Source organism: Primulina eburnea, chromosome 3, assembly GCF_022965805.1.
Source record: "Primulina eburnea isolate SZY01 chromosome 3, ASM2296580v1, whole genome shotgun sequence".
NCBI classification, from domain to species: domain Eukaryota; kingdom Viridiplantae; phylum Streptophyta; class Magnoliopsida; order Lamiales; family Gesneriaceae; genus Primulina; species Primulina eburnea.
The window spans coordinates 994,182-1,018,038 of NC_133103.1; the positions used below are offsets into that span (position 1 = coordinate 994,182).

At 43.1% G+C, this 23,857-nt stretch overlaps 1 protein-coding gene across 6 annotated transcripts; it reads right to left on the minus strand.

Moving 5' to 3' along the window:
• Positions 1 to 626: 626 nt before the first annotated feature.
• On the minus strand, positions 627 to 23,439 carry LOC140825096 (ATP-dependent DNA helicase Q-like 2). 6 transcript variants are annotated; one of them, XM_073186631.1, is made up of 20 exons: positions 23,160 to 23,426; positions 9,983 to 10,203; positions 8,889 to 9,035; positions 8,592 to 8,807; positions 7,131 to 7,188; positions 6,893 to 6,990; positions 6,658 to 6,780; positions 6,069 to 6,157; positions 5,746 to 5,782; positions 5,639 to 5,672; positions 4,942 to 4,994; positions 4,790 to 4,867; positions 4,641 to 4,706; positions 4,036 to 4,102; positions 3,891 to 3,944; positions 3,502 to 3,609; positions 2,357 to 2,421; positions 1,874 to 1,952; positions 1,037 to 1,254; positions 627 to 941 (listed from the first exon to the last, which is right to left on the minus strand). In XM_073186631.1, exons 1-20 carry the CDS (start codon positions 23,224 to 23,226, stop codon positions 765 to 767), a joined length of 2,055 nt encoding a protein of 684 aa, XP_073042732.1. In that variant the 5' UTR covers positions 23,227 to 23,426; the 3' UTR covers positions 627 to 764. The 6 variants fall into 6 exon arrangements, 5 of the variants coding, with proteins under 5 accessions (XP_073042732.1, XP_073042733.1, XP_073042731.1 ...); XM_073186632.1 differs by having other exon boundaries at positions 6,893 to 6,997; positions 7,084 to 7,188; positions 9,983 to 10,174; positions 23,160 to 23,425; XM_073186630.1 differs by having other exon boundaries at positions 6,893 to 6,997; positions 7,084 to 7,188; positions 23,160 to 23,424.
• Positions 23,440 to 23,857: the final 418 nt, after the last annotated feature.

The following is a 23,857-nucleotide window of genomic DNA, read 5'->3' on the forward strand; positions in this document are numbered from 1 at the left end:
GTGTATATAGTATATAGAGGTATATCGTTGAACATGCAAATTTGTGGTAGTATGATGATTTTTTTCCTTACGCGTCCAAGTATTAAAGTATCTTTTAGCTTTGTGTAGCTACGCTGACTATAAACTATGCAATAAATTTGAAAAGATACCAGAATGTTCATTTTTATATATTTCGCTCAAAATTATTGAACCGAAATTTTCGAATATGAGAGAAAATTGGATTCATAGTTGGGGCCACCGACTTCCTTTGACGTATTTTCCTGTTATATGCAAAAATTCAACCCTACCAAGAAAATAAATCTAGAAGTTATTTATTTTTTTACGTAGTAATTTGATGTGTAATGTACAAAAATATCCCTCTTCTTGTTGGATACAGCATCCACATTTGATTTATTGACGTTTGACTAATATTTCTATTTAATCCTAAAAATATTCGATAATTTAATATTATCTGTTAATAATTTTCATTTCAAAACATCCAATCGATACAATATCCAGATATCATAACCGTTATTTACCAAAAACTACCACATTCTGAAATGAAAGCCGGCATACTCCCAATTATGAGTTGATTTTACTCTAATTTTGCTGCTTGTTTGTGAATACTAGTACTTTAACATCTTAACTTAATCAAAACAATGTAAGTTTAGCAAAATAATTTTCCTAAATAAATCTTAGTTGTCTAAAAGAGGTTTGAATTCATTTTACAACCGGGATTTAAAGTAGGTCCCAAAATGGGCTTTGGCCTTAAAATGAGCCTAGTTTCATACTTCATCTTCACTGCTCTCTACAACAATAAAAGCTTTCTTTGTCTTCAACTTCTTACCAGCTCTGCCTGTTGATTCATCATCCAGCCGCTGGTTGGATTCATACTTCGTAATTTCTTCAATAATTCTTCTCCCGTATTTCTCGGTTTTCAACTTCCCGATAATCGACTCCAACTGCAAAAATAAATGGAACCAACAACAGCTTTTGGACAATCCATTTTCTCAGAAAATCAGAATGACATCTTTTGATCATGCATTTGGAATCAAACCTCTTCGGTAGATTTTGGTTTCTCGGTGCTCAGTTTGTCTATTTGCTGAGTGGATAAAACTGAATGAGGAAAGATTCCTCCTTCAGTTGACGCGAGTTCTTTTCTTAGATCATCGAGCTTAACTTCCAGTCCATGAGATTTCCCTCGCTTTGAAGTTTTTGAATTTGGTAAGCTATTTCTCTGTCCGCTATAAACTTCTAGTTTCACTATCTTCTTTCCTGAAAGTGGAAGGATAAATGTCGTAGATCACAACGCTAGACAATCTCACAGACAGCATTATCTCCAACATAGTATAGCACCTGGCTTTTAGGCTAGATATTTTTGCATCCTCTGCACGTTTTAAATTTAACATAATATTCACAATATCGAAGTATGTCTGCATGAATCATTAGCGGACAGACCTGGCAAAATATGAATCTAATTTTATATGTGGTTTTTCTAAACATCTAGGTTTCGTCCACCTACACAGTAAATTGACCTGTCACCCCCTCATATAAATCTTGCATCTGCAACAAAATAGTACATAAATATATGAAAATAGCGACATCCAGCAGTCGGCTAGGATTTTTAACTCGTGTTAAAAGAATCATCGGAGATGAAATATTATTACTTTCTGGGAAAAAAGAGTTTTACTTCATCGGTAGAGTTGAAATGGGAAAAGGTAGCCCAGTTAACACAATTTTTTGTATATGAATATAATGGCAACAAAGAATTGAAGCCGATAATGCATATACTACCTTCACAACTAAACAAAATGATCGAGTATCACATTCTGCAAATAATATCAGCATATTGACTCTGTATGTACTGTTATTATTGAGAATGGAGCACCGTTACCATGCAAGACTTGCTTTGCAAAGGGCCCTACGGTCACATAAGCATTTGTGGTATAAGCAGTATGCTGAAATTCTTCTTTCTGCATGAGAAAAGGAGACGACAATCCCATGAGAAAAGGAGACGACAATCCCACAATAAAAAGTTGACAAGAAGGCTCTAGATAGAATTATCTATTTTAGCTTCTAACAAACCAGCAGCAACCACTTTCAAGTTTGCCAGGTAAGTATTATCTTCCGTGATTAACAGTGGACGGAAAACTGGCTCTTGTGTCGTAGTTGTTTGCCCTGTTTTTTATTTTCATAATTAAGCAATTATTTACGTGTAGTTTGGCAGCCAAATATCACAATATAGAACAGATGCCGACCATCCAGTGCTTTTTAACGTAGTGACAAGATGTAATGAAAGCCAAGTTTCAGACAAAAAAGAAGATGCGACGAAACAATGGAAGGTAGCTTATATAGTAAAGAATACTGGAATTCTTACCAAAACCCTATCCACTATGAGCTGAATTACAAGCTGTTCCAATTCCTCCTTTTTCAGCTCGGGATCTGCATAAAGACCAAAATAATGCATATCATGCAGAACTCAAGCATTGATGCTAAGCAGCACTTAATTAAAAATGATGAAATTTAAACTCTTAGCAACACTATTAACAAAACCTTTTTTTGCCAAACATCTTAACTTTTTTCTTGATAATGTTATTCTTTGTTGGTCGATAGCAGGGCAAAGTAAATATAACTCAGTATCTTAGGACAGGACTATTAACAATGCACCTTACAAAGCATATTACTCTAAGGTTGCATTTCGATCGAAGGATTTGGATTTGAAGAACTATTTGAGTGGAGGATTTGAGATGATTTCATATTTAATATAAATTTGAAATTCACGGCAGTGACTAAAAAAATAACTATTTGCGATTTGACAATAAAAATTTATTGTCAAGTGGTTTTGCCTAAACAAACCAAAGGAATTGTATTGTGGATTTGAAATTTGAAATCCCAATCTTCAAATCATCAATTCAAATACAACCTAAGTTTTTAATTAGCATAGCTAAATCTACAAGCTTTGATGGAAATTAAAGAAAAGGGTCGAGAAGTCAGTTCATGCATAAGAAATTTCTAAAGATAGTCACTTAAAAAATAAGTTAAGGACAAACACAACAGAGTAATTCCATGGACGTGGCTTCCTTCTTGTGTAATTATGAGGTTTAATTAGAAATTTAGGATTATATTGATATGATCTCTAGTCCCTATTCAAGGTTTCTCTTAGTTCCCTTCAGGAGACCTAGACTAACAAAAATCTATAAAAGAATTGTGAGGATTTATGGAACCCCATCACGACTGCAGTTTAGTTTATGATAAATAAAGTGCAAAGAATGTAGGATTCTAAAGTTACAACATCGATAAAATTCCAACTTATAGTGACCATTCATTTCAAATTATTTCCTTAAAAAGTTTGTGATATAGAATCTATATATATGGATTGTATAGATAGCCAAGTGTTAAAAATGCTAGAAAATCGCATTATCAAACTAGTTCGTAATTTGTCAGGGGTAAGGGAATCATCTCATCTCCACTTGAGACCATGTAGATAACATTATATATCAAGTTACCAGCAGTAGAACTAACTTGAATTCTTATTTTTGATCTTCATCTTGTCAACCAATTGCAGCATTGTCAGTCTCTGGTCATTCTCTTGCGTTTCTTGCAATAATGATACCATATGTTTTGTGTGACCTGATATCAAATCAACTGTAAGACTACATTTGCTTCCTACTCACGCAAATAATAGAGTGTTGTTCTGCTACACCGAAGAAGAATTAAGTGAAATGAGCAGGGGTGCGTAAAGGTAACATTAGATGACCATCAAGAATTTTGGCCATTACGCCATAGAAGTTTTGGTTACTCTTTGAAGTGGGTTAGTTCTTAGTTATGAATAAGCTTTGTTCATAAGAACTTGACCTATTAAATAAAATCATAAGAAATTTGATTCAGAAAACCAATTGAGGGTATTATACCAGAGACATCCAATTCCTTAATTTCTGTATTAGAAACACAGTTATCACACATCCCTGAGATAGAACGAAAATAATGGTCAGTTAGTTAAAGAAAGCAGAAAAAGTAAAATATTTATCTTAAAGAGTGGCCAGCATGAAGTCGCACCATTACAGTCTCGTAGAGGCTCGGCAAAATGTCTGAAGAAAGCACCCCGACGACACTGCCTTTTAGACTACATGATAAGAATGAAAGCTGAGGCGAAAACTAATAACTTGTCAACAGTAGACAAGTTATTGTAATGAAAAATCATAATGAATTGAACCCTGATTTCATTGTCCATGCAAAATTATATATTTTTATTTGATTAGAACTCAAATGTCTAATTTAGTGAAGTTATTCACGTTCACTTCAGGTTGGGGTTCCATAGTCCATGCAAAATCATTCTATTCGGCTTCAAATTTCTAAATCAATCAAGTTATTCACTAAGTATATTCACATTATAGATTCATTTTTGCTTCAGGTATAGATATTCACGGATGCAACAGATAATAGGAGATGAAAACAGAAGAAGGTAGCAATTCAACAATGTTTATCCACAGATGAAAATTATTCCCGCAGATCAATACAAGAATACAGATAAATGACAGAGATAAAAATCTCAGTACCAAAGTTTTTAAACAACTATTCTCTAAAAGCACATTTTATCCATCCAAAAGAATTTTAATAGGGAAAGGGAAGACTATGGTATATTGAGAATAAAAGAACCATACCAGACAATACTTTACAATGTCGTAGAGATTTGGCAACCCTGAATTTTCATAGAAGACCATTGAACTCTGCAGAAAAAAGAATGGACTCAAGATTCACGATATTGATTTAGCTGTAAAATTAACGTAATAATCGGTTAAAAGAAAACAACCTGCCTAGACACATCAGCAGGTCTAAAGTACAGCAAACATTCAGAAGGAAGCCCATCTCTTCCGGCTCGCCCACTCTCCTGCAATCGAAGAAATTATAAGTATAAAAACTATAATGAAAAAAATCGTTTTCAAGCCTCAAGAGAACACAAACCTGATAATATGTCTCCATTGATTTGCTTAAGCTGTGATGAATGACAAATCTGACTGTAACCAGGCATTATGATTGCAAATGGTCAAAAAAAAACACTCTATAATAAAAATATAAAAAAGCTATATACTATCTGATACGAACTGAGACAGTGTTATAGTAACACTCTTTTTGAGCGAGTGCCAACTCCATATATTTTAAAAGAAAAATGAAAGTAGGGAATTTTGTGAAGAGAAAACCAGAAACTTAAGAAAGCGGGATGGAGAAAGGGACAAAACCAAAGCAGGGAAAGGAAGAAATAAGAAATCCATCGATTCTCATTAACCCCAACACAACCAACATTATACATATAGTTTGCTATGAAGTACTCCTAACAAATTCGTACAAATTTCATGCCTAATACTTATATAACTTTCTAATTATTTATGATACTTTGTCATCATATCCATTCTTGGCATTAATACTGTATCACCATCAGTTAATACTGTATCACCATCAGTTATAGATTGCAAAGATTATGACAACTGTTGGACCTCTATGCCAGTGAGATTTATTTTAGTTGATAAACAACAAACCATTTTATATACCTAATAAATAACTTATTTCCATAAATATGAACTATCTCAGATATCAGACGATTTCTGAATAGAGGTTCAAATGAGTATTGAAAAGAACTAGAAAGTAACTAAGAGTTCCTGACCATCTGGTTTATTGATTCCCATTCCAAATGCCACCTGCAAGAAACAATCTCCGATGATTATTTGACCTTATAATATCGGAATAATATAAAAGAACTCCTTTACATACCGTGCCAACAATGACTTGTAACTTGGCATTGCTCCACCTATGACACCAAACCATGCGATAAGCCCATTTCAGCAAAGACACATTACCATGGCAACACCAGCCTTTTGAAAAATTGGAAAGCAAGCAATTTCAAAGATACTGAAACCTAAATGAACTATTCAAGCCAAATTAAAAATTCGCATAATATTAGTAGTCTTATAAATTAGAGTATCAGCACAATGTCTTTCTGCCCGCTTCCAGTTTAATATTCTTGCAGACATAATTAAACAAGCAGAATTTGTCAGAATTCCATTGATATGAGCAATTAATTGGCAAACTTGTACCTCATATGAACTTTTTCACGAGCATGCACGTCCATATCTGCATGATAAAAACCAGCTGAAATCCCCCTATCCTGCAATTCTTTTGCAACCTGCATTTGTGGCATTCAATGGCAAATTTCTAACTTTAAAAAATTTCAGGGTCACCCAACTATGCCAACCCACCGAGCATAATTAGCAATAAACGTAATATATTTATTTTTCACTTTTGAGTCTTGACTGGGCATCAGCCATTAGGGAACAACTTGAGCAACATGACCATTCAAGTATGTGCTACAAATTTCAGACTACACAATTTTCACATCCAGAATTTTACCTACCATTAGTTATCTTCTAAGTCTTGATTGGGCGTCAGACATAGGCAACAACTTGAGCAACATGGCCATTCAAGTATGTCCTAGAACTTTCAGACTACACATTTTACACATCGATAATTATACCTGCTATCAGTTATCTTCTTATCACGGCCCAAGCCAAAATGTTAATACCCCCTTCCCCAAATCCCCTCTTTCACAGCATCACTTTCACATAGACACGCTCCATTATTTGACGAACATTGATGATTAAGTCAAGCAGGGAAAGAGAACTGCACCTGTTCACACTCTTTTCTGGAAAAGCAATACACTATTCCAGATTCATTAGTTGGATATGACGTTTGTATGTATTCAGCTATATCATCAATGACTGTCTTTCCAACTGATGATTTTTCTCGTACCTGCAAAGTCACACGTTTCAAAACATAAACAAGCAGCGGAAAGTACCGAATTTTAAAATACAAATTAATAAAGTTCATAATATCTTGGACGAGAAACTAATGAAAGTAATACCAAATAAAAGAGATTGGGCCTGTTCACAGAGCTAACAAATTTAATGCTTTTCGAAATATGTAGCATGTCCATTAGATCTTCTTGCACTTTCTTTGTAGCTGTTGCCTAGAAACAAATATGAGTTAAATCCTATAGAACTAAAGCTTGAGTCTGCTGGTGAAGGAAATGTATCATCAAATAGCATGACATACAGTTAAAGCAACAATAGGAACATCAGGAAACTGAGTCTTTAATATACCAAGATTCCTGTAGTCGGGACGAAAATCATGACCCCACTGACTACAACAATGTGCCTCCTGCAAAGCATTTGAAGAAATAAAAGCATAATTTAAATGGTTAACTTATTTTGTAGCAATTGGAACAGCTGAAAAGTGAATATGTGTTGACAGGAAAAGGAAGAAAATTCAACATAATTGTTTAAGCTGAAGGTATGGTGATTCATCCCCCAAAACGCTCTTGTACATATTGCTATTCACGGGAAACAAAAAAAGAGATAGGATAGCTTCAGACATCACTCGCATAAATGACTATCCTGTGAAAGTAAACGTTCAATATCAAATAAGGACCACATGCATTACAGGAACTGGCGGCTCAACAAGTTTGATCTATGACATCAATCGAGCTCAGGCCAAGCTCGGTTGGACATCATAAATACTCTTTCGGCTTTATAAAATTAGTCATCAAAACATGTATTTTAAATATTAATTAAGGATAAAGAAGATTGTGAATAATATTGAATTTTTTTTAAAATACTAAGAATTTATAGCTCGTGCTTGAGACTAACACGACAATAAACAAATTCGACTCAATTTAGTACTGCAGTGCTGTAAGGGAGTTATTCGCAGAAGTTGCCACTCGCTTGCATCCAAATTACAAACTGCCCTCTTTCATTGATACCGGCCTCTCATTCAAATTTGTTGACATGGCCCACTCTACAAGTCTAAGCCCAGCTTATCCGATAGCTACACGATAGCTACACGAGGACGATAACATCTACAAGTACACAAAGTATGTTTCTGATTCTCCAGAAACTCTATGGCGTGGTTAAATAGTTCAAGAGCATAAACACATTTAACAAGTAGATACGCCCGAAAATTATTTGTACTTTCCCTCCATAATTGTTATGGAATGATCACTAGAAGCACAAAATTCAGCAATTTTTAATCTAAAAAGCCCATGTAGCTATATGCAAGTCTTAAGACAAGGGAAACGAATATTTATCTAGGAAGCAAACGTTAATAAATTAATTGGCCTTGACTCTTTCAACTTCTTTTCCCTTTGATAAGGCATATAGTTTAAGAGGTCAATCCGTGACCACAACCTAGCAATTTCATGGATGGACCAACATCACTACACCCATGGAAAGTGCCTGGTCTGATTATCTAACTCTCAAGACTTTATTTCCACTTTATAGTAAAATAATAACTTAAAACACTGATAAGGATTTATGACACACACTTTTCAATTTAAAAGGAAACATGAAACTAGGTGAATCTAATCTTTTGGTTTGGTATGGAAGTTTATTTTACATATGAAACAAGTTTCCACCTCCAGGAGCTCAAAAGAAACAAACCTGATGATATGAACATGCAACCAAAATTTACAAGATTATTCAAAGACTTCACTGCAAAGGAAGGAGATTGTATTTCGGTATGTGTGCGTGCCATATAGAGTTTAGAGAATTATGTCACATTCTTACATCAATGGAAATTAGAGAGAGGCGACCAGCATGATGGCACTTTTCCAATTTGGACATAAATCTCTTGCTTTTTGATATCTTTTCCGGTGTGACATATAATATCTTGAGCTCTCCTTCCCCCTTTTCAAGAGCTTTGTATATGAACTTCTCTTCATCCTTGTTTGTTGTTGATGTCAACATAAAAGCTTGTAAGCCTAAAGCAGCCAGGCCCATTACCTGGAGAAATTGTTTAAAAGGGAAAGAACATAGATTGAGTTTGCATGTGGCAAAAGTAGCCTGAACTGATGAGCTTCCTACCTGATCTTGAATAAGAGACAGTAAAGGACTGACAACAAGAGCAACACCCTTTCTAAGGATTGCTGGAAGTTGGTAGCACAGACTCTTGCCACCACCAGCTGCCATGATAACCAAAACATCTCTCCCAGACATGACTGCGTTGATAATCTGTTCATAAAAACTTATCAGCTGTGATTGGATCACGTCATCACAGCACGGACTTATAATTATGAATGTGTGAGGAAAAAATCATAAACAATAATCCACCTATTCAAATAGACCAAACTGGAGCCAAAGGTGTTTCAGTTATAGGGAAAAAAAGGGCTTAACAAGAGATGCATTGAAACAGGGAAAGTTGCAGATTTATGTAGTTCGCTTACAAGATAAGATAAGTTATGTTTAGTTGATATAAATGAAAAGGCAGGTAATCCAGCTAGCTCCTAGTAAAATTTGAGTTTGGAAATGTTCACATAAGTTCTTTGCCCCTCTATCTCATTAGTAGTTTTGGCAATGCATAAGACGGATTTTGGCATATAGCTTTGCTTCTGCGATGACCTAGAAACTGCCTCGAAATTCTCGTGTATGCAGAATAAAGTCAGAGAATATAGATGTGTAAGATGCACTTGGAAACAACAGCAAATAACTATTGTAATGAATATGATCAAGTCTATCAGAGGCCATACATTAGAAGAGCACGTGTTGATCTATTACATCATAGCTCAAGCAAGTGGAAAAATGGATAGAGCAACCATCTGTTATAATTTTATTTTCATTTTAACAAATATCAGCTGGGTCAGAATAGTATACAGGAAATGTGGTAGAGCAATCAACCAAGCACATAACACAACATGATGAGAAATTTTCTCAAGACTCGCGAGCTACGTAGCATACATAATATTCTTGGCTTCTTTTAGCATTTAGTTCACAGGAAATAAAACAAAAGCATCAATTAGAGTACTCAAAAATTCAAAACAGTACTTTCATAAAACTATAAATGACAATGCAGAGATGAGTTGGTTGTTGCCAATTAAGCAATAGGAGTTTCCCTAAAGAGTTTCTTGAAGCTTATAGCTTAAGATACGATAATTGTTCAGAACATCAAGAACAACACAAACCTCTCGCTGATTTGCACGATAAGAAGATATGCCAAATACATTAAACCTAACATCATCAGCTTGGTAGTCCCATTCAAATGGTCCAGACCAATTCTCAACAGAAACAGTAGTTTCATCACCACCGTGACTTGTAGATGATTCACTTTGTTCCAAAAGGGCTTTAAGCTCAGTATATCTCTCATGCAGCATTTCCTGTTGATTGAGCAATACCTTTATTTGCTCTGGAGAAGACAGCAATAGCTCATAAATAAAACTTACAAACTATTAGTTAATATTCAACCAATGATATTCTATCAAACTATGAACACTTAAAAATAACTACGCGGAAAAAGTATTCAAAAAATCACTGGTGTAATACCTACAAGAATGACCAGGACAGTTCCAAAGCCATCTCCACATAATTGGGGGAGGGGCCAAAACACGCCAGGGCCATGTAATGAGTTTGGAGTGGAAATATGGATTGTTAATTACAAATGAATTTTCAAAAAAAGATTCTCTCGCCATGCTGTTGCGTTCTGTCGAAGCAAACGCACATGACATAGAAAAGCGATAAATTTCACCATAAACCATTTGAAATGTGTGTTCAAATCATTCCACGAGCAGCGACAACTGGGAGTACAAGCGAAAAGATTCCACCGTGGTCGCAATAGTTCGAGCTCAGGCAAAATCTTAAACAAGGAAGGTCTCAACACTGAACAGGAAGAGGGATAGGTTAATTCAGGACATAGATGTTCCAGCTTTTAGCATATAAATCGCGCAACACATGTGCATATTAACCAAGATACCAACACACTTTATGCATTCGATATTCAATAACTTATCATTATTAGGATGATACCCCCGGTGGGAGGATGGGCTCGGCCCGCTCTCGATAGCCCATATCAAGCAAAGCCCAACATGCATTCAGAAGAAAGCTTGAGGCTGTCCGGGAGGTCATCTCTGGCCGACCTCCCATATCAGAAGTTCCAGCCATTGGAGAGGTCAGCCGACCTCCCTGGACGACCTCCCTGGCCGACCTCCCGAGCTGACCTCCAAGAAGCTATTATCGGGACGATCGAAAACCCTCGGCCGAGCTCCCGAGCCGAGGTCCCAGGAGGTCCTAGCGTCTCGTGGGCCCATGCCTGCGAGAGCTCTTACTCAGATATTAAGCGCGTAGCCCACAGAGATCAAAGCCCAGAAAGGTAAAGCCCATCAAAGATCTAATCAAATCTGGCACGATATCTAAACCAAATCTGGGCAAGATCTAATCAAATCTTCCGAAGATTCTGAGGATCCTAATTTGCCAAACTAGGACTCTATTGTTCTCCTATAAATACCAGGTTCCGTTCATTGTTTTATTCATTCATACTTTTTCACATTCTCTTTGCACACACAGTTTTCTCTCTCAGTTTTCTGACTTGAGCGTCGGAGGGGCTACGCCGGAACAACCTTCCGGCCCCCTTCTAACACTCTTGTTTGTGTTTCTGGATTTCGAGGTGTCTGATCCGAGCTCCCAAGGTGAAGATCCGACCTCCCAGACAGCGTTCAAACGTGTGGTCCGAGCTCTCCAAGCAGGGATCTGACCTCCCAGCTAGCATCACCGATTTCAGCGATATCAATTGGCGCCGTCTGTGGGAATATACTGAGAAGACGTAGACATGTGGGGACGAACAGGTATAAGAACAGGCCCTGCGCGTGGTAACAGAGGTCCCGGAGGTGGCAATCAGGGCCATGCAAATGGTAACAGAGGTCCCGGAGGTGGCAATCAGGGCCATGCAGATGGTAACCGAGGTCCCGGAGGTGGCCAAGGCAGAGGTGTGGCTGATCTTAGTCTAGACCAATTGGCCCAGTTGATTAATAGGTCTGTGAATGAGGCCCTCCGTCGAAATCGTACTCCATCACCACCGCCACAACAACCTCCTCCTCCTCCTCCTCCTCCTCCCCCTCTTCCTGAGCATATGGAAGCCATTTGGGAGGAAGTCAGGAGGCTTGGCAGGCGAATGGGGGGCCGACCTCCCGTATTGGACAGAGAAAGCCCACTCTCCCTCGAGATACTGAATGAAGACCTCCCCGTTAATTTCCGCCAACCAACCGTCAAGGATTATGATGGAAGTACTGACCCCGAAGAACACCTTGGAAGGTTCAATAATTCTGCTTTGCTTCACCGATACTCAGATGGGGTCAAATGCCGGGTCTTCCTTACCACCCTAGTGGGACCCGCCCAGAGGTGGTTCGATTTGCTCCCGCCACATTCCATTACCAGCTTTCGAGAATTCAGCACCCTATTCATAAACCAGTATGCTGCAAGTAAGAAATACTTGAAAACCTCATTGGGCCTATTCAATTTGAAACAAGGAGATACAGATTCGCTGAGGGACTTCATTAGACGATTCAACAGTGCGGCCTTGGAGGTCCCAGCTGCAGCAACAGAAACCTTGGTAAATGCTTTCACGCAAGGGCTCCGAGGGGGACAATTTTTCAATTCCTTGGTCAAGAAACCCCCTCAAAGTTATGATGAGCTCCTGAGCCGAGCTGAGAAATACGTGAATCTTGAAGATGCACAAAGGCAAAGGCGAGTGGATATCCGACCCGATGATAAAAATAAGGGGAAAGAGAAAGTGGAACCAAGTAGGAAGAGGCCTGCAGAAAGAACAGAGGAACGGAGCCGAGGTCCTGGACCTTTCCCTTATGCCCCGTTGGCAATGAGCTTGGAAAGAGCCATGGCCATTTGTGAAGAAAGAAGAAAGCTGGAGCGACCGAAACAAGCCGAGAAAGGGCCGCGTTTACCGCCCTCAGATAAGTTTTGTGAGTTCCATCAAGAGTACGGTCACGTCACCAATGATTGCCAGAAATTGGGGGAAGAGGTCCAAAGAATCATGCAAAGAGACCCTCGCATGAAGAACCTCCTAGCTCGATCAGAAGGAAGTTATCGAGATGATCGAAGGGATCGGGGACCTCCTGGGGTTAATCAGAGGCCACAACCCCGGGAGAACCGACCCAACCGCGGGGGTCGAGATGACCCCCCGCGACATCAAGGCCCTCAGGTCCAGCAGATTGCTAATGATCCGACCAGAGGTATAATCCACATGATAACGGGCGGCGCCACCGACGGAGATTCGGGCAGGGCTCGTAAAGCTCATGGTCGGAGATTGGAAAGTTTGGGGTTAGACCTTGCCCCCAAAGATGACCCCGTCATTGGCTTCGGGCCGGATGATATGAAAGGTGTTGTGGCACCTCATAACGACGCCTTATTAGTCACTCTTACTATCGCCAACTATGACGTCGCAAGAATCTTTGTTGACACCGGAAGCTCAGTTAACGTTATTTTCAAAAGAACCCTGGACCAAATGAAAGTGGAAGGTTTCGAGTTTGATCATATCTCTACGCCTTTATTTGGCTTCACAGGACATGCGGTCCAAACTGTAGGGCAAATCATGCTCCCCTTATCCCTAGGGGCGGGACCTCACCGCATCACAAAAATGACATGTTTTACTGTGGTGGATGCCCCCTCTTCCTACAACGGAATACTTGGCCGACCTGCCCTGGCCGACTTCCGAGCTGTAAGCTCTACCTATCATCAAAAGCTGAAATATCCTGTGGGGAATGAAGTAGGAGTAGTCGGGGGGATCAGAAATCCTCTCGACGATGTTATGTGGATGAGGTAAGGCAAGAAGTCAAAAGATCCCGGACCGAGGTAGGGATGATTGTGGCCCAACCAAATATGACCTCCAGAAGAGAGGTTCAGCTCACCTCAGAAGAGGAGCCAGAAACGGTGGAAATAGGGGTCCAACGGAGTGTCAGGGTGGCGGCTGATCTTGATCCCGAAACCAAGCATGATCTACTGGCTTGTTTAAAAACTAACATTGATGTATTTGCTTGGTCTCCACAAGAGCTTCGGGGGATCAGCCCCGGGATAATGAAACACCACCTCAACACTCTCCCTGAAGCCCGGCCAGTCAAACAGAAGAAGAGGCATTTTGGCCCCGAGAAAGACAAGGTAATAAAAGAACAGGTAGACGAGCTTCTTAAGGCAGGACACATTAGGGAGATTTTTTTCCCAACATGGCTATCAAATGTTGTCCTGGTCCCCAAGAGCTCGGGAACATGGAGAATGTGCGTCGACTTCAGAGATCTTAATAAGGCTTGTCCAAAAGATTGTTACCCCTTGCCGAGGATAGACCAACTGGTTGATTCCACCGCAGGTCATCAGTACTTATGTTTGATGGATGCTTATCAAGGATACCATCAGATCCCCTTAGCAGAAGAAGACCAGGACAAAGTGAGTTTCATCACTTCCGAAGGGACGTTTTGTTATGTAGTGATGCCTTTCGGATTAAAAAATGCGGGAGCCACCTATCAAAGGCTCATGGACAAGATTTTCTCAGCCCAGGCCGGAAGAAATGTGGAAGTGTATGTGGATGATATTCTTGTAAAGTCGAAGAACTCGGCTGATCTCATAAAGGATCTCCGTGAAACCTTTGCCACTTTGAGATCTTACAGGCTAAAGCTGAACCCCCAAAAATGCACTTTTGGGGTCAAAAGTGGGAAATTCCTTGGGTACATGGTAACAGAAAGGGGAATTGAGGCCAATCCTGAGAAAGTAAAAGCTATTCAATCTATGACACCTCCTGGGAATCTCCAGGAGGTCCAGAAGCTCGTCGGGAGAATCGCCGCTTTGTCACGATTCATTTCAAGAGCGGCACATCGTAGTTTACCCTTCTTCCGAGTCCTCAGGAAAGCTAAAAAATTCGAATGGGATGAAGAATGCGTGAGGGCATTCGAGGATCTGAAGAAGCATTTGGCGGAGCTCCCCATATTAGCCAAACCAGCCCCAGGAGAACCATTGTATGTCTACCTCTCGGCCACTGAGATGGCTGTTAGTTCAGTCTTGGTCAGGCAGAAAGGCACGGAACAAAGCCCCGTATATTACATCTCTCACGCCCTCAAGGGAGCGGAGCTCAGATATACAGTTGTGGAGAAGCTCGCTCTGGCCTTGGTCACAACAGCTCGAAGACTAAGGCCTTACTTTCTATCTCACCCCATTATGGTCCTCACCAACAGCCCTCTCGGGAAAATAATGACGCATGCTGATATCTCAGGAAGGTTGGTAAAGTGGACCACTGAACTAGGGGAATATGACATTCAATATGGGCCTCGAACCGCAATCAAAGCGCAGGCCTTGGCCGATTTTTTGGCCGAGACTTTGCATGTGGAGATGGAAGATCTTTGGAAGGTCTATGTGGATGGTTCATCCACCAATGAAGGCAGCGGAGTTGGTGTGTTATTAATCTCTCCAAAAGGGGATGAACTAAAGTTAGCCGTGAGGCTAGACTTTAGGGCATCCAACAATGAGGCAGAATACGAAGCGGTCTTAGCGGGTCTAAGAGCAGCACGGCAGGTCGGAGCAGCTCGAGTCCACATCTTCTCTGATTCTCAGCTGGTGGCCCACCAAATGAATGGATCATACGACATCAAGAATGAAAGATTGATAGAATACGTAAAAGCGGTGGAAGCAGCTAAAGAACTCTTTACAGAACTGGTTTTTAAGCAGATCCCCCGAGAGGAGAATGAGGGAGCCGACGCCCTTGCTAAAATGGCCAGCTCGCTCCACAGCTGGAAATCAAGAGAGGTGGTGGTCCAAGTAGAGCTAAGCCCTTCTGTGCACTACCCCTCTCCTAAGCATGAAGACAATGACTGGCGCGCCGAGTTATTAGATTACATGAAAGATGGGGTGCTCCCCGAAGATCCGAAGAAGGCTTACAGGATGAAGCGAAGAAGCCTTCGGTTTGTAATGATCAACGGAACTCTTTACAAGAGGTCAGCCTCTCGGCCTCTTCTGAAGTGTTTGGGTCCCAAGCAATCTAACTATGTACTAAGAGAGATTCATGGAGGCTGTTGCGGGAATCACTTGGGATCTTACTTTCTAGCACGAAAGGCACTCTTGGCCGGATATTTCTGGCCCACTATGTTAAAAGATGCTCTAGCCATCGTCATCTCATGCGACAGCTGCCAACGTCATGGTAAGCTCCAACATCAACCAGCTGCCCTAATGAAGAGTATTGTGGCAGCCTGCCCGTTTGACCAATGGGGGATCGACATCGTGGGACCTTTTCCCCCGGCCCCAGCCCAGAAAAAATTCTTGCTCGTGGCCATAGATTACTTCTCAAAGTGGGTAGAGGCTGAGGCTTTGGCTAAGATAACTGAAAATGAGGTACTCAAATTTCTCTGGAAGAACATCGTCTGCAGGTTTGGGGTCCCGAGGAAGTTGATATCCGACAACGGAAGGCAATTTCAAGGAAGCCGGATCCAAGCCTGGTGTAAAGAGATGAAGATACAGCAGCACTTCACCTCCGTGGCCTACCCTCAATGCAATGGCCAAGTGGAGGTCACCAACAGATCCTTAGTGCAGAGCCTGAAGACCAGACTCGGGAGCGCGAAAGCTAATTGGGTGGAGGAACTCCCCAGCGTGCTTTGGTCATACAGGACCACCCCAAAAATAGGCACGGGGGAGACGCCTTTCAGCCTAGTTTATGGAAATGAAGCCGTGCTTCCGGCGGAGATCGGAGAAGAGACACCTCGCGTCACATTCTATGATGAGCAAAACAATGAGAGACGAGCAGCAGACTTGGATTTCGTGGAAGAAAAAAGAGAAGCCGCTGCCATAAGAATGGAAGCTTACAAGAGACGCATAGCCCAGTCTTACAACAAAAAGGTCATTCAGAGGAGCTTCCAGGTGGGAGACTTGGTCTTTAAGAAGGTTCAGGAAGAGAAGGTCGGAAAGCTCGATCCAAAATGGGAAGGGCCGTTCAAAGTGGTGGAAAAGCTCAGCTCAGGTGCCTACTACTTAGAGGACTGGACAGGGAAGAAATTGAAGAGGCCATGGAATGCTTATCACCTCCGCAAATATTATGCTTAGATATTGATAGAAGCTTTAGTTCTTTTTTATGTCATTTACTTTCAATACAAGGACGTCAAGTTTTGATGCTTTATTCAGATACATTAATAAAATTATGCATTTTTGTTAGAAATTATTATTATTGCAGATAAGGGTTTTCACCCTCAGCCAGTGCAGGAGCCCAGAGCTCACCTCATCTTGGTCACGCCAAGTATGAGAAGGGTTTTCACCCTCAGTCAGATCAGGAGCCCAGAGCTCACCTCATCTTGGTCACGCCAAGTATGAGAAGGGTTTTCACCCTCAGTCAGATCAGGAGCCCAGAGCTCACCTCATCTTGGTCACGCCAAGTATGAGAAGGGTTTTCACCCTCAGTCAGATCAGGAGCCCAGAGCTCACCTCATCTTGGTCACGCCAAGTATGAGAAGGGTTTTCACCCTCAGCCAGTGCAGGAGCCCAGAGCTCACCTCATCTTGGTCACGCCAAGTATGAGAAGGGTTTTCACCCTCAGCCAGTGCAGGAGCCCAGAGCTCACCTCATCTTGGTCACGCCAAGTATGAGAAGGATTTTCACCCTCAGTCAGATCAGGAGCCCCGAGCTCACCTCATCTTGGTCACGCCAAGTATGAGAAGGGTTTTCACCCTCAGTCAGATCAGGAGCCCAGAGCTCACCTCATCTTGGTCACGCCAAGTATGAGAAGGGTTTTCACCCTCAGCCAGATCAGGAGCCCAGAGCTCACCTCATCTTGGTCACGCCAAGTATGAGAAGGGTTTTCACCCTCAGCCAGTGCAGGAGCCCAGAGCTCACCTCATCTTGGTCACGTCAAGTATGAGAAGGGTTTTCACCCTCAGTCAGATCAGGAGCCCCGAGCTCACCTCATCTTGGTCACGCCAAGTATGAGAAGGGTTTTCACCCTCAGTCAGATCAGGAGCCCAGAGCTCACCTCATCTTGGTCACGCCAAGTATGAGAAGGGTTTTCACCCTCAGCCAGTGCAGGAGCCCAGAGCTCACCTCATCTTGGTCACACCAAGTATGAGAAGGGTTTTCACCCTCAGCCAGTGCAGGAGCCCAGAGCTCACCTCATCTTGGTCACGCCAAGTATGAGAAGGGTTTTCACCCTCAGTCAGATCAGGAGCCCCGAGCTCACCTCATCTTGGTCACGCCAAGTATGAGAAGGGTTTTCACCCTCAGTCAGATCAGGAGCCCAGAGCTCACCTCATCTTGGTCACGCCAAGTATGAGAAGGGTTTTCACCCTCAGCCAGTGCAGGAGCCCAGAGCTCACCTCATCTTGGTCACGCCAAGTATGAGAAGGGTTTTCACCCTCAGTCAGATCAGGAGCCCCGAGCTCACCTCATCTTGGTCACGCCAAGTATGAGAAGGGTTTTCACCTTCAGTCAGATCAGGAGCCCAGAGCTCACCTCATCTTGGTCACGCCAAGTATGAGAAGGGTTTTCACCCTCAGCCAGTGCAGGAGCCCAGAGCTCACCTCATCTTGGTCACGCCAAGTATGAGAAGGGTTTTCACCCTCAGTCAGATCAGGAGCCCAGAGCTCACCTCATCTTGGTCACGCCAAGTATGAGAAGGGTTTTCACCCTCAGCCAGTGCAGGAGCCCAGAGCTCACCTCATCTTGGTCACGCCAAGTATGATAAGGGTTTTCACCCTCAGTCAGTTCAGGAGCCTCATAGCTCACCTCGGCTCGGCATGAATTTTACGTTCCAAAAGTATGGTTAAGTTGCTGGCCGAGCTCCCATGGCCGAGCCGATCTCAGCGAGGTATTATTTTTACCAAGTTATTATGGATGATTGGCTGGCCGAGCTCCTATGGCCGAGCCGATCTCAGCGATGTATTATTTTTACCAAGTTATTATGGATGATTGGCTGGCCGAGCTCCCAGGGCCGAGCCGATCTCAGCGAGGTATTATTTTTACCAAGTTATTATGGATGATTGGCTGGCCGAGCTCCCAAGGCCGAGCCGATCTCATCGCTGTTTTAATTATTACCAAGTTATTACGGTTAAGTGGCTGGCCGAGCTCCCAAGGCCGAGCCGATCTCATCGCTGTTTTAATTATTACCAAGTTATTACGGTTAAGTGGCTGGCCGAGCTCCCAAGGCCGAGCCGATCTCATCGCTGTTTTAATTATTACCAAGTTATTACGGTTAAGTGGCTGGCCGAGCTCCCAAGGCCGAGCCGATCTCATCGCTGTTTTAATTATTACCAAGTTATTACGGTTAAGTGGCTGGCCGAGCTCCCAAGACCGAGCCGAGCTCATCGAAATTTTAGTCTTACCAAGTTATGGTGGTTAAGTGCTCGGCCGAGCTCCAGAGCCCAGCCGACCTCTCTCAGCGTGACCTCACTGGTGTATTATCTTGTCAAGTGTTCGGCCGAGCTCCAGAGCCCAGCCGCCCTCTCTCAGCGTGACCTCACGGGTTTATTTTAGTTTTTACTTCTCTCTGGGTGACCTGACCAAATTAGAATTTTGTCCCCGTCGTATGGGCTGACCTCACACGGGACAGAATAAGGAAATAAAATTTTCATACAAGAAATCCAACACGGAGTACAGAAAAAAAATATGTGACTAATAATCGAAACAAAAGTGAGCTGGGATGGGGAGCTAAGCTACTCAAGCTTCCGGGTCTTCGGGGGGGAGGTTGTCCACCACCTTCTGAGCATCAAGGAAGTCGGCCGAGGACCCTTCGGGAGGGTAGCCAGCCTCCTTGAACTGAGCCACGGCGCCATCGAAGCCCACATATATGAAGCCTAGAGCCCTTTCAGCAACAGTAAGGGCAAACTCTTCTGATTTCAGGAAGTCCTCCTTGAAAGCCTCAGAGCCCTTTGCCAAGGCAGCCTGGGCAGTCATGGCCTTCTCCTCAGCTGATCTGGCCTCCTCTCGAGACGCCTCAAGCTGGACCTCCACCATCCGCAGCTCATTCTTCAACTTCAGGGTCTCCGCTGCAAAGCCCTGGCGCATGTCATCCTCCCGCCTCTGGGAACTGGCCTTTTCCTTCGCAAGGGCCTCAGCAAGGTCAGCAAGTTTTTTTTCAAGTTCGGCCGAGGTCGCCTGGAAGGCCCGGGCATCCTTCGAAGACTGCTTCCTAAGGTTGGTGGCCCGGAAAGCCACCTCGGCATTCAAGAAGGCAGCCTAAAAAAAAAAAAAAAAAAAAAACAATTATATAAAAAAAAAAAAAAAAAAATGGAGAGAAAGAGAGAAGAGAAGGAGGCGCTACCTCGGCGCTGGCAGCAGTGGACCTCATGACGAGCTCAGACCAGTTAAGCTCCTGGAGATATGCCGCGTCAGCTTCAGAGATGACGTCCCGAAGAAGGGCCCCCGCCAATGCAGAGGGATCTGCCCCTATGATCCGGTGGTCATCCCGGTACATATCAAATAGGCCGGATCTGCTGCGGAAGACTTTGGAACGAGGGTCCGGCTTAAACTGCCGCAGAGGCACAGCATCCGTTTGAGGAGGTCCGAGCTCCCCACTGCTTCCGGACTGACCCAATGGGCCAGGTGTGCTCGGAGCTCGGCGCTTCCGAGAAGATGTGGGCTGAGAGGCCCCCTGAGCCTCGGTAGCAGCCACCACAGTGACCTCATCAGCACTGACCTCAGCGACCCCGGCCTTACCTTTGCTCACAGCAGCCGAGCCGACGTGTTGCTTCTTGCGGGCTGCAACCTTTTGGACCAGGGCGTTCATGACTCTAATTGCTGACATAAGTGAAAAGTCGAAGAGAGGTCAGATCCATAAAAAAAAAAAAAAAAAAAAAAAGAGAAGGGGAGAGAAAGAAAAAATGTGGGGGGAAGAATTTTTTACAGGGGGAGGACGAGCTGAACTCCATACCCTCGTTGCCCTTGGGAGAGACTTTGGCCGAGCTGAGCCCATAGTAGCTCAAGAGGTCCTCAGCTAAAAGGGTGGGGGTATGGAAACGCCGGCCCCGGATGACCCCGAAGGGCCTCAGAAAAGTATCACTCTTGCGAAAACCTGAGGCAGGACAGGGGAGCTCAGGTAGAGCAACCCTCCATCGTGAACAGATATCCCATGAGTCAGAAGGTTGGACGAAGAAGAAGTGGTTTTTCCAAAATTTGTTAGAGCTCGGAGCCCCCTCAAAGAACTGGCAGCTGGGCCGAGCTGAGAAATAGAAGGGACCATCTTCTGACCTCTTGGGGAGGTAGAAATGAGAGAAGGTTAGGGGGTCGACCTCAAAAGCTAAGGCTTTGAAAAGAACCACAAAGTTGCAGAGAGTGCGGAAGGCGTTTGGAGAAAACTGGCCAAGGTGGATTTGGTAAAATTGGCTCAGCTCTTGAAAGAAGGAGGGGAGAGGGAACCTGAGTCCACCTTCTAATTGGTCCTCATAGAAAGTATAGTAACCGGGAGGGGCATTATGGGCTCTCTCTTCAGAATGAGGGAATATAAACTTATAATCCCTGGGGGCATAGGAGAGAGCTCGGATGCGAGGCTCATCCGATGCGTCTAACCACGAAGGGTAGAGCTCAAACCAGGGGTCCGACGTCCTGAGTGGTTCCTCGGGGTGACTGAGGCGGAGCTGGTTCAGGACCGCACCATCATCACCAGTGTCGAGGCGGGAGCTGACCCCCTCAGGCTCAGAGCCCCCAACCAGCATCGGGACGGTCTCCGTAAAGGAGTCATATAGATCCACCTCTCGGAAGACCTCCTCAGAAGTCGATTGGGTAGAAATGTTGGGGGAAGTCATTAGATAAATACCTAGAGAAGACCGGGAGATCAGGAGGATTGAGGAATTATTTTGGAGGGTCGGAGCCGAGGTGAAATGAAGGGAAAGTAGGAAATGAAGTAAAAGGGGTAACGGGTATTTATAGAGGGACCAGGAGCAGATCTGATCGTTGATCGCGAAAGGCTTAAACGGCCTGGATTGTATCGAAATATGTGAAACTTACTTTTTAACTGACAGCTGGCAGTGACGTTTCGTATTCAGCATTGCTGGAAGCTCGCCACCATCTCAGCTCAGCACAGACACCGAAAGGAATCAGCGTGGCTTAGGGGACACAAACCTAAGCTCAGTTCAGCTAGAACTTCATAGTGTGGAGTGCCTTGTTTAAGTCATTCAACCCGACTATGAACTTCATCTTCCAGCTCAGGACGATCGAAAATTACGCTCAGCGGAAGACTCAATTTCTGATGGCAGAGCTCCCTATAACTTGGTAACCTCAGATCAGCACAGCATAAAAACTTCGAGGCTCGGTACAGACAAGAGCCACCGGGAGCTCAGGCACCCACAGATTTTTGGCTTTCCCTCCCAGCTCATCCAGTCACTCGGACGTCATGATCTCACGGTAGTACTGAGGCAGTGAGCTCAGAATAATCATGGGCCATCGAGAGCTCAGGAAACCACGAGCTTCAGGTCTTCAACGTCAGCTCGACTTGAGGGGGGGACTCGTGATACCCCCGGTGGGAGGATGGGCTCGGCCCGCTCTCGATAGCCCATATCAAGCAAAGCCCAACATGCATTCAGAAGAAAGCTTGAGGCTGTCCGGGAGGTCATCTCTGGCCGACCTCCCATATCAGAAGTTCCAGCCATTGGAGAGGTCAGCCGACCTCCCTGGACGACCTCCCTGGCCGACCTCCCGAGCTGACCTCCAAGAAGCTATTATCGGGACGATCGAAAACCCTCGGCCGAGCTCCCGAGCCGAGGTCCCAGGAGGTCCTAGCGTCTCGTGGGCCCATGCCTGCGAGAGCTCTTACTCAGATATTAAGCGCGTAGCCCACAGAGATCAAAGCCCAGAAAGGTAAAGCCCATCAAAGATCTAATCAAATCTGGCACGATATCTAAACCAAATCTGGGCAAGATCTAATCAAATCTTCCGAAGATTCTGAGGATCCTAATTTGCCAAACTAGGACTCTATTGTTCTCCTATAAATACCAGGTTCCGTTCATTGTTTTATTCATTCATACTTTTTCACATTCTCTTTGCACACACAGTTTTCTCTCTCAGTTTTCTGACTTGAGCGTCGGAGGGGCTACGCCGGAACAACCTTCCGGCCCCCTTCTAACACTCTTGTTTGTGTTTCTGGATTTCGAGGTGTCTGATCCGAGCTCCCAAGGTGAAGATCCGACCACCCAGACAGCGTTCAAACGTGTGGTCCGAGCTCTCCAAGCAGGGATCTGACCTCCTAGCTAGCATCACCGATTTCAGCGATATCAAGGAAAATATCGTTTTACACTATGAATCATATAGATATTTCTTCATCTTCAGAAAATAAAAAGGGATCAGCATAGGCATAGCCCAAAAATTTTACAGCAAAGCAAAAAAAATTCAAAATATCAAAAATCAAACCTTCAACGTCCTGAAGCTCCATTTCAATGCCGAGAAGCTCCGTCAGAATTTCTTCTGTTCCGCCCATTTTCCTTTGTTCGTCTTCCGTAATTATTAACTTGGTAAAATTCAGTTTAAGAGAAAATGTAACACAAAGTACCGAAGATTGTCAAACTTCCGGCTTTGTCTACTTTGATCTCCCTTTCAACGATGATTCAGACTGCAAAGATGAGACTGCTCGCTCCGACGGTGCAGGAACAACGTGTGGACCACAATTGATAGGCTCGTGAATCAATTTAGCAGGCCTTTACTTTGGGTTTGTGTCAAGCCTACAACTCCACAACCAAGTCGGCCCATTAAGGTATGTGACGGACAAGTAAATGTAACCTATATTTCGGAAAACACAAAGATAATTTTTAACAAATGATATCTGAATAAAACAAGGACAAATTATTTATAAGTAATAATAATAATAATAATAATAAATAAATAAATAAAAATAAATCACCCCATCTCTCTCCCCTGGACAATCATGTCAATTCATAAATTTAATCATTTCATTTTGAGTAGGTCCTTTGTGAGACGATCTCACGAATCCTTATCTGTGAGACAGGTCAATCATATCAATACTCACAATAAAAATTAATACTCTTAACATAAAAAAGTAATAATTTTTCATGGACCCAAATAAGATATATGTGTCACAAAATACGACCTGT

Excerpts from the sequence above, each read along its gene's own strand:
- LOC140825096 (XM_073186630.1), bottom strand. The coding sequence starts at position 23,226 with ATGGGCGGAACAGAAGAAATTCTGACGGAGCTTCTCGGCATTGAAATG. Across the intron at positions 9,036-9,982 it reads ATCGTGCAAATCAGCGAGAG|ATTATCAACGCAGTCATGTC; the intron begins GTTTGTGTTGTT and ends TTTTATGAACAG. Across the intron at positions 6,998-7,083 it reads TTCCTATTGTTGCTTTAACT|GCAACAGCTACAAAGAAAGT; the intron begins GTATGTCATGCT and ends ATTTGTTTCTAG.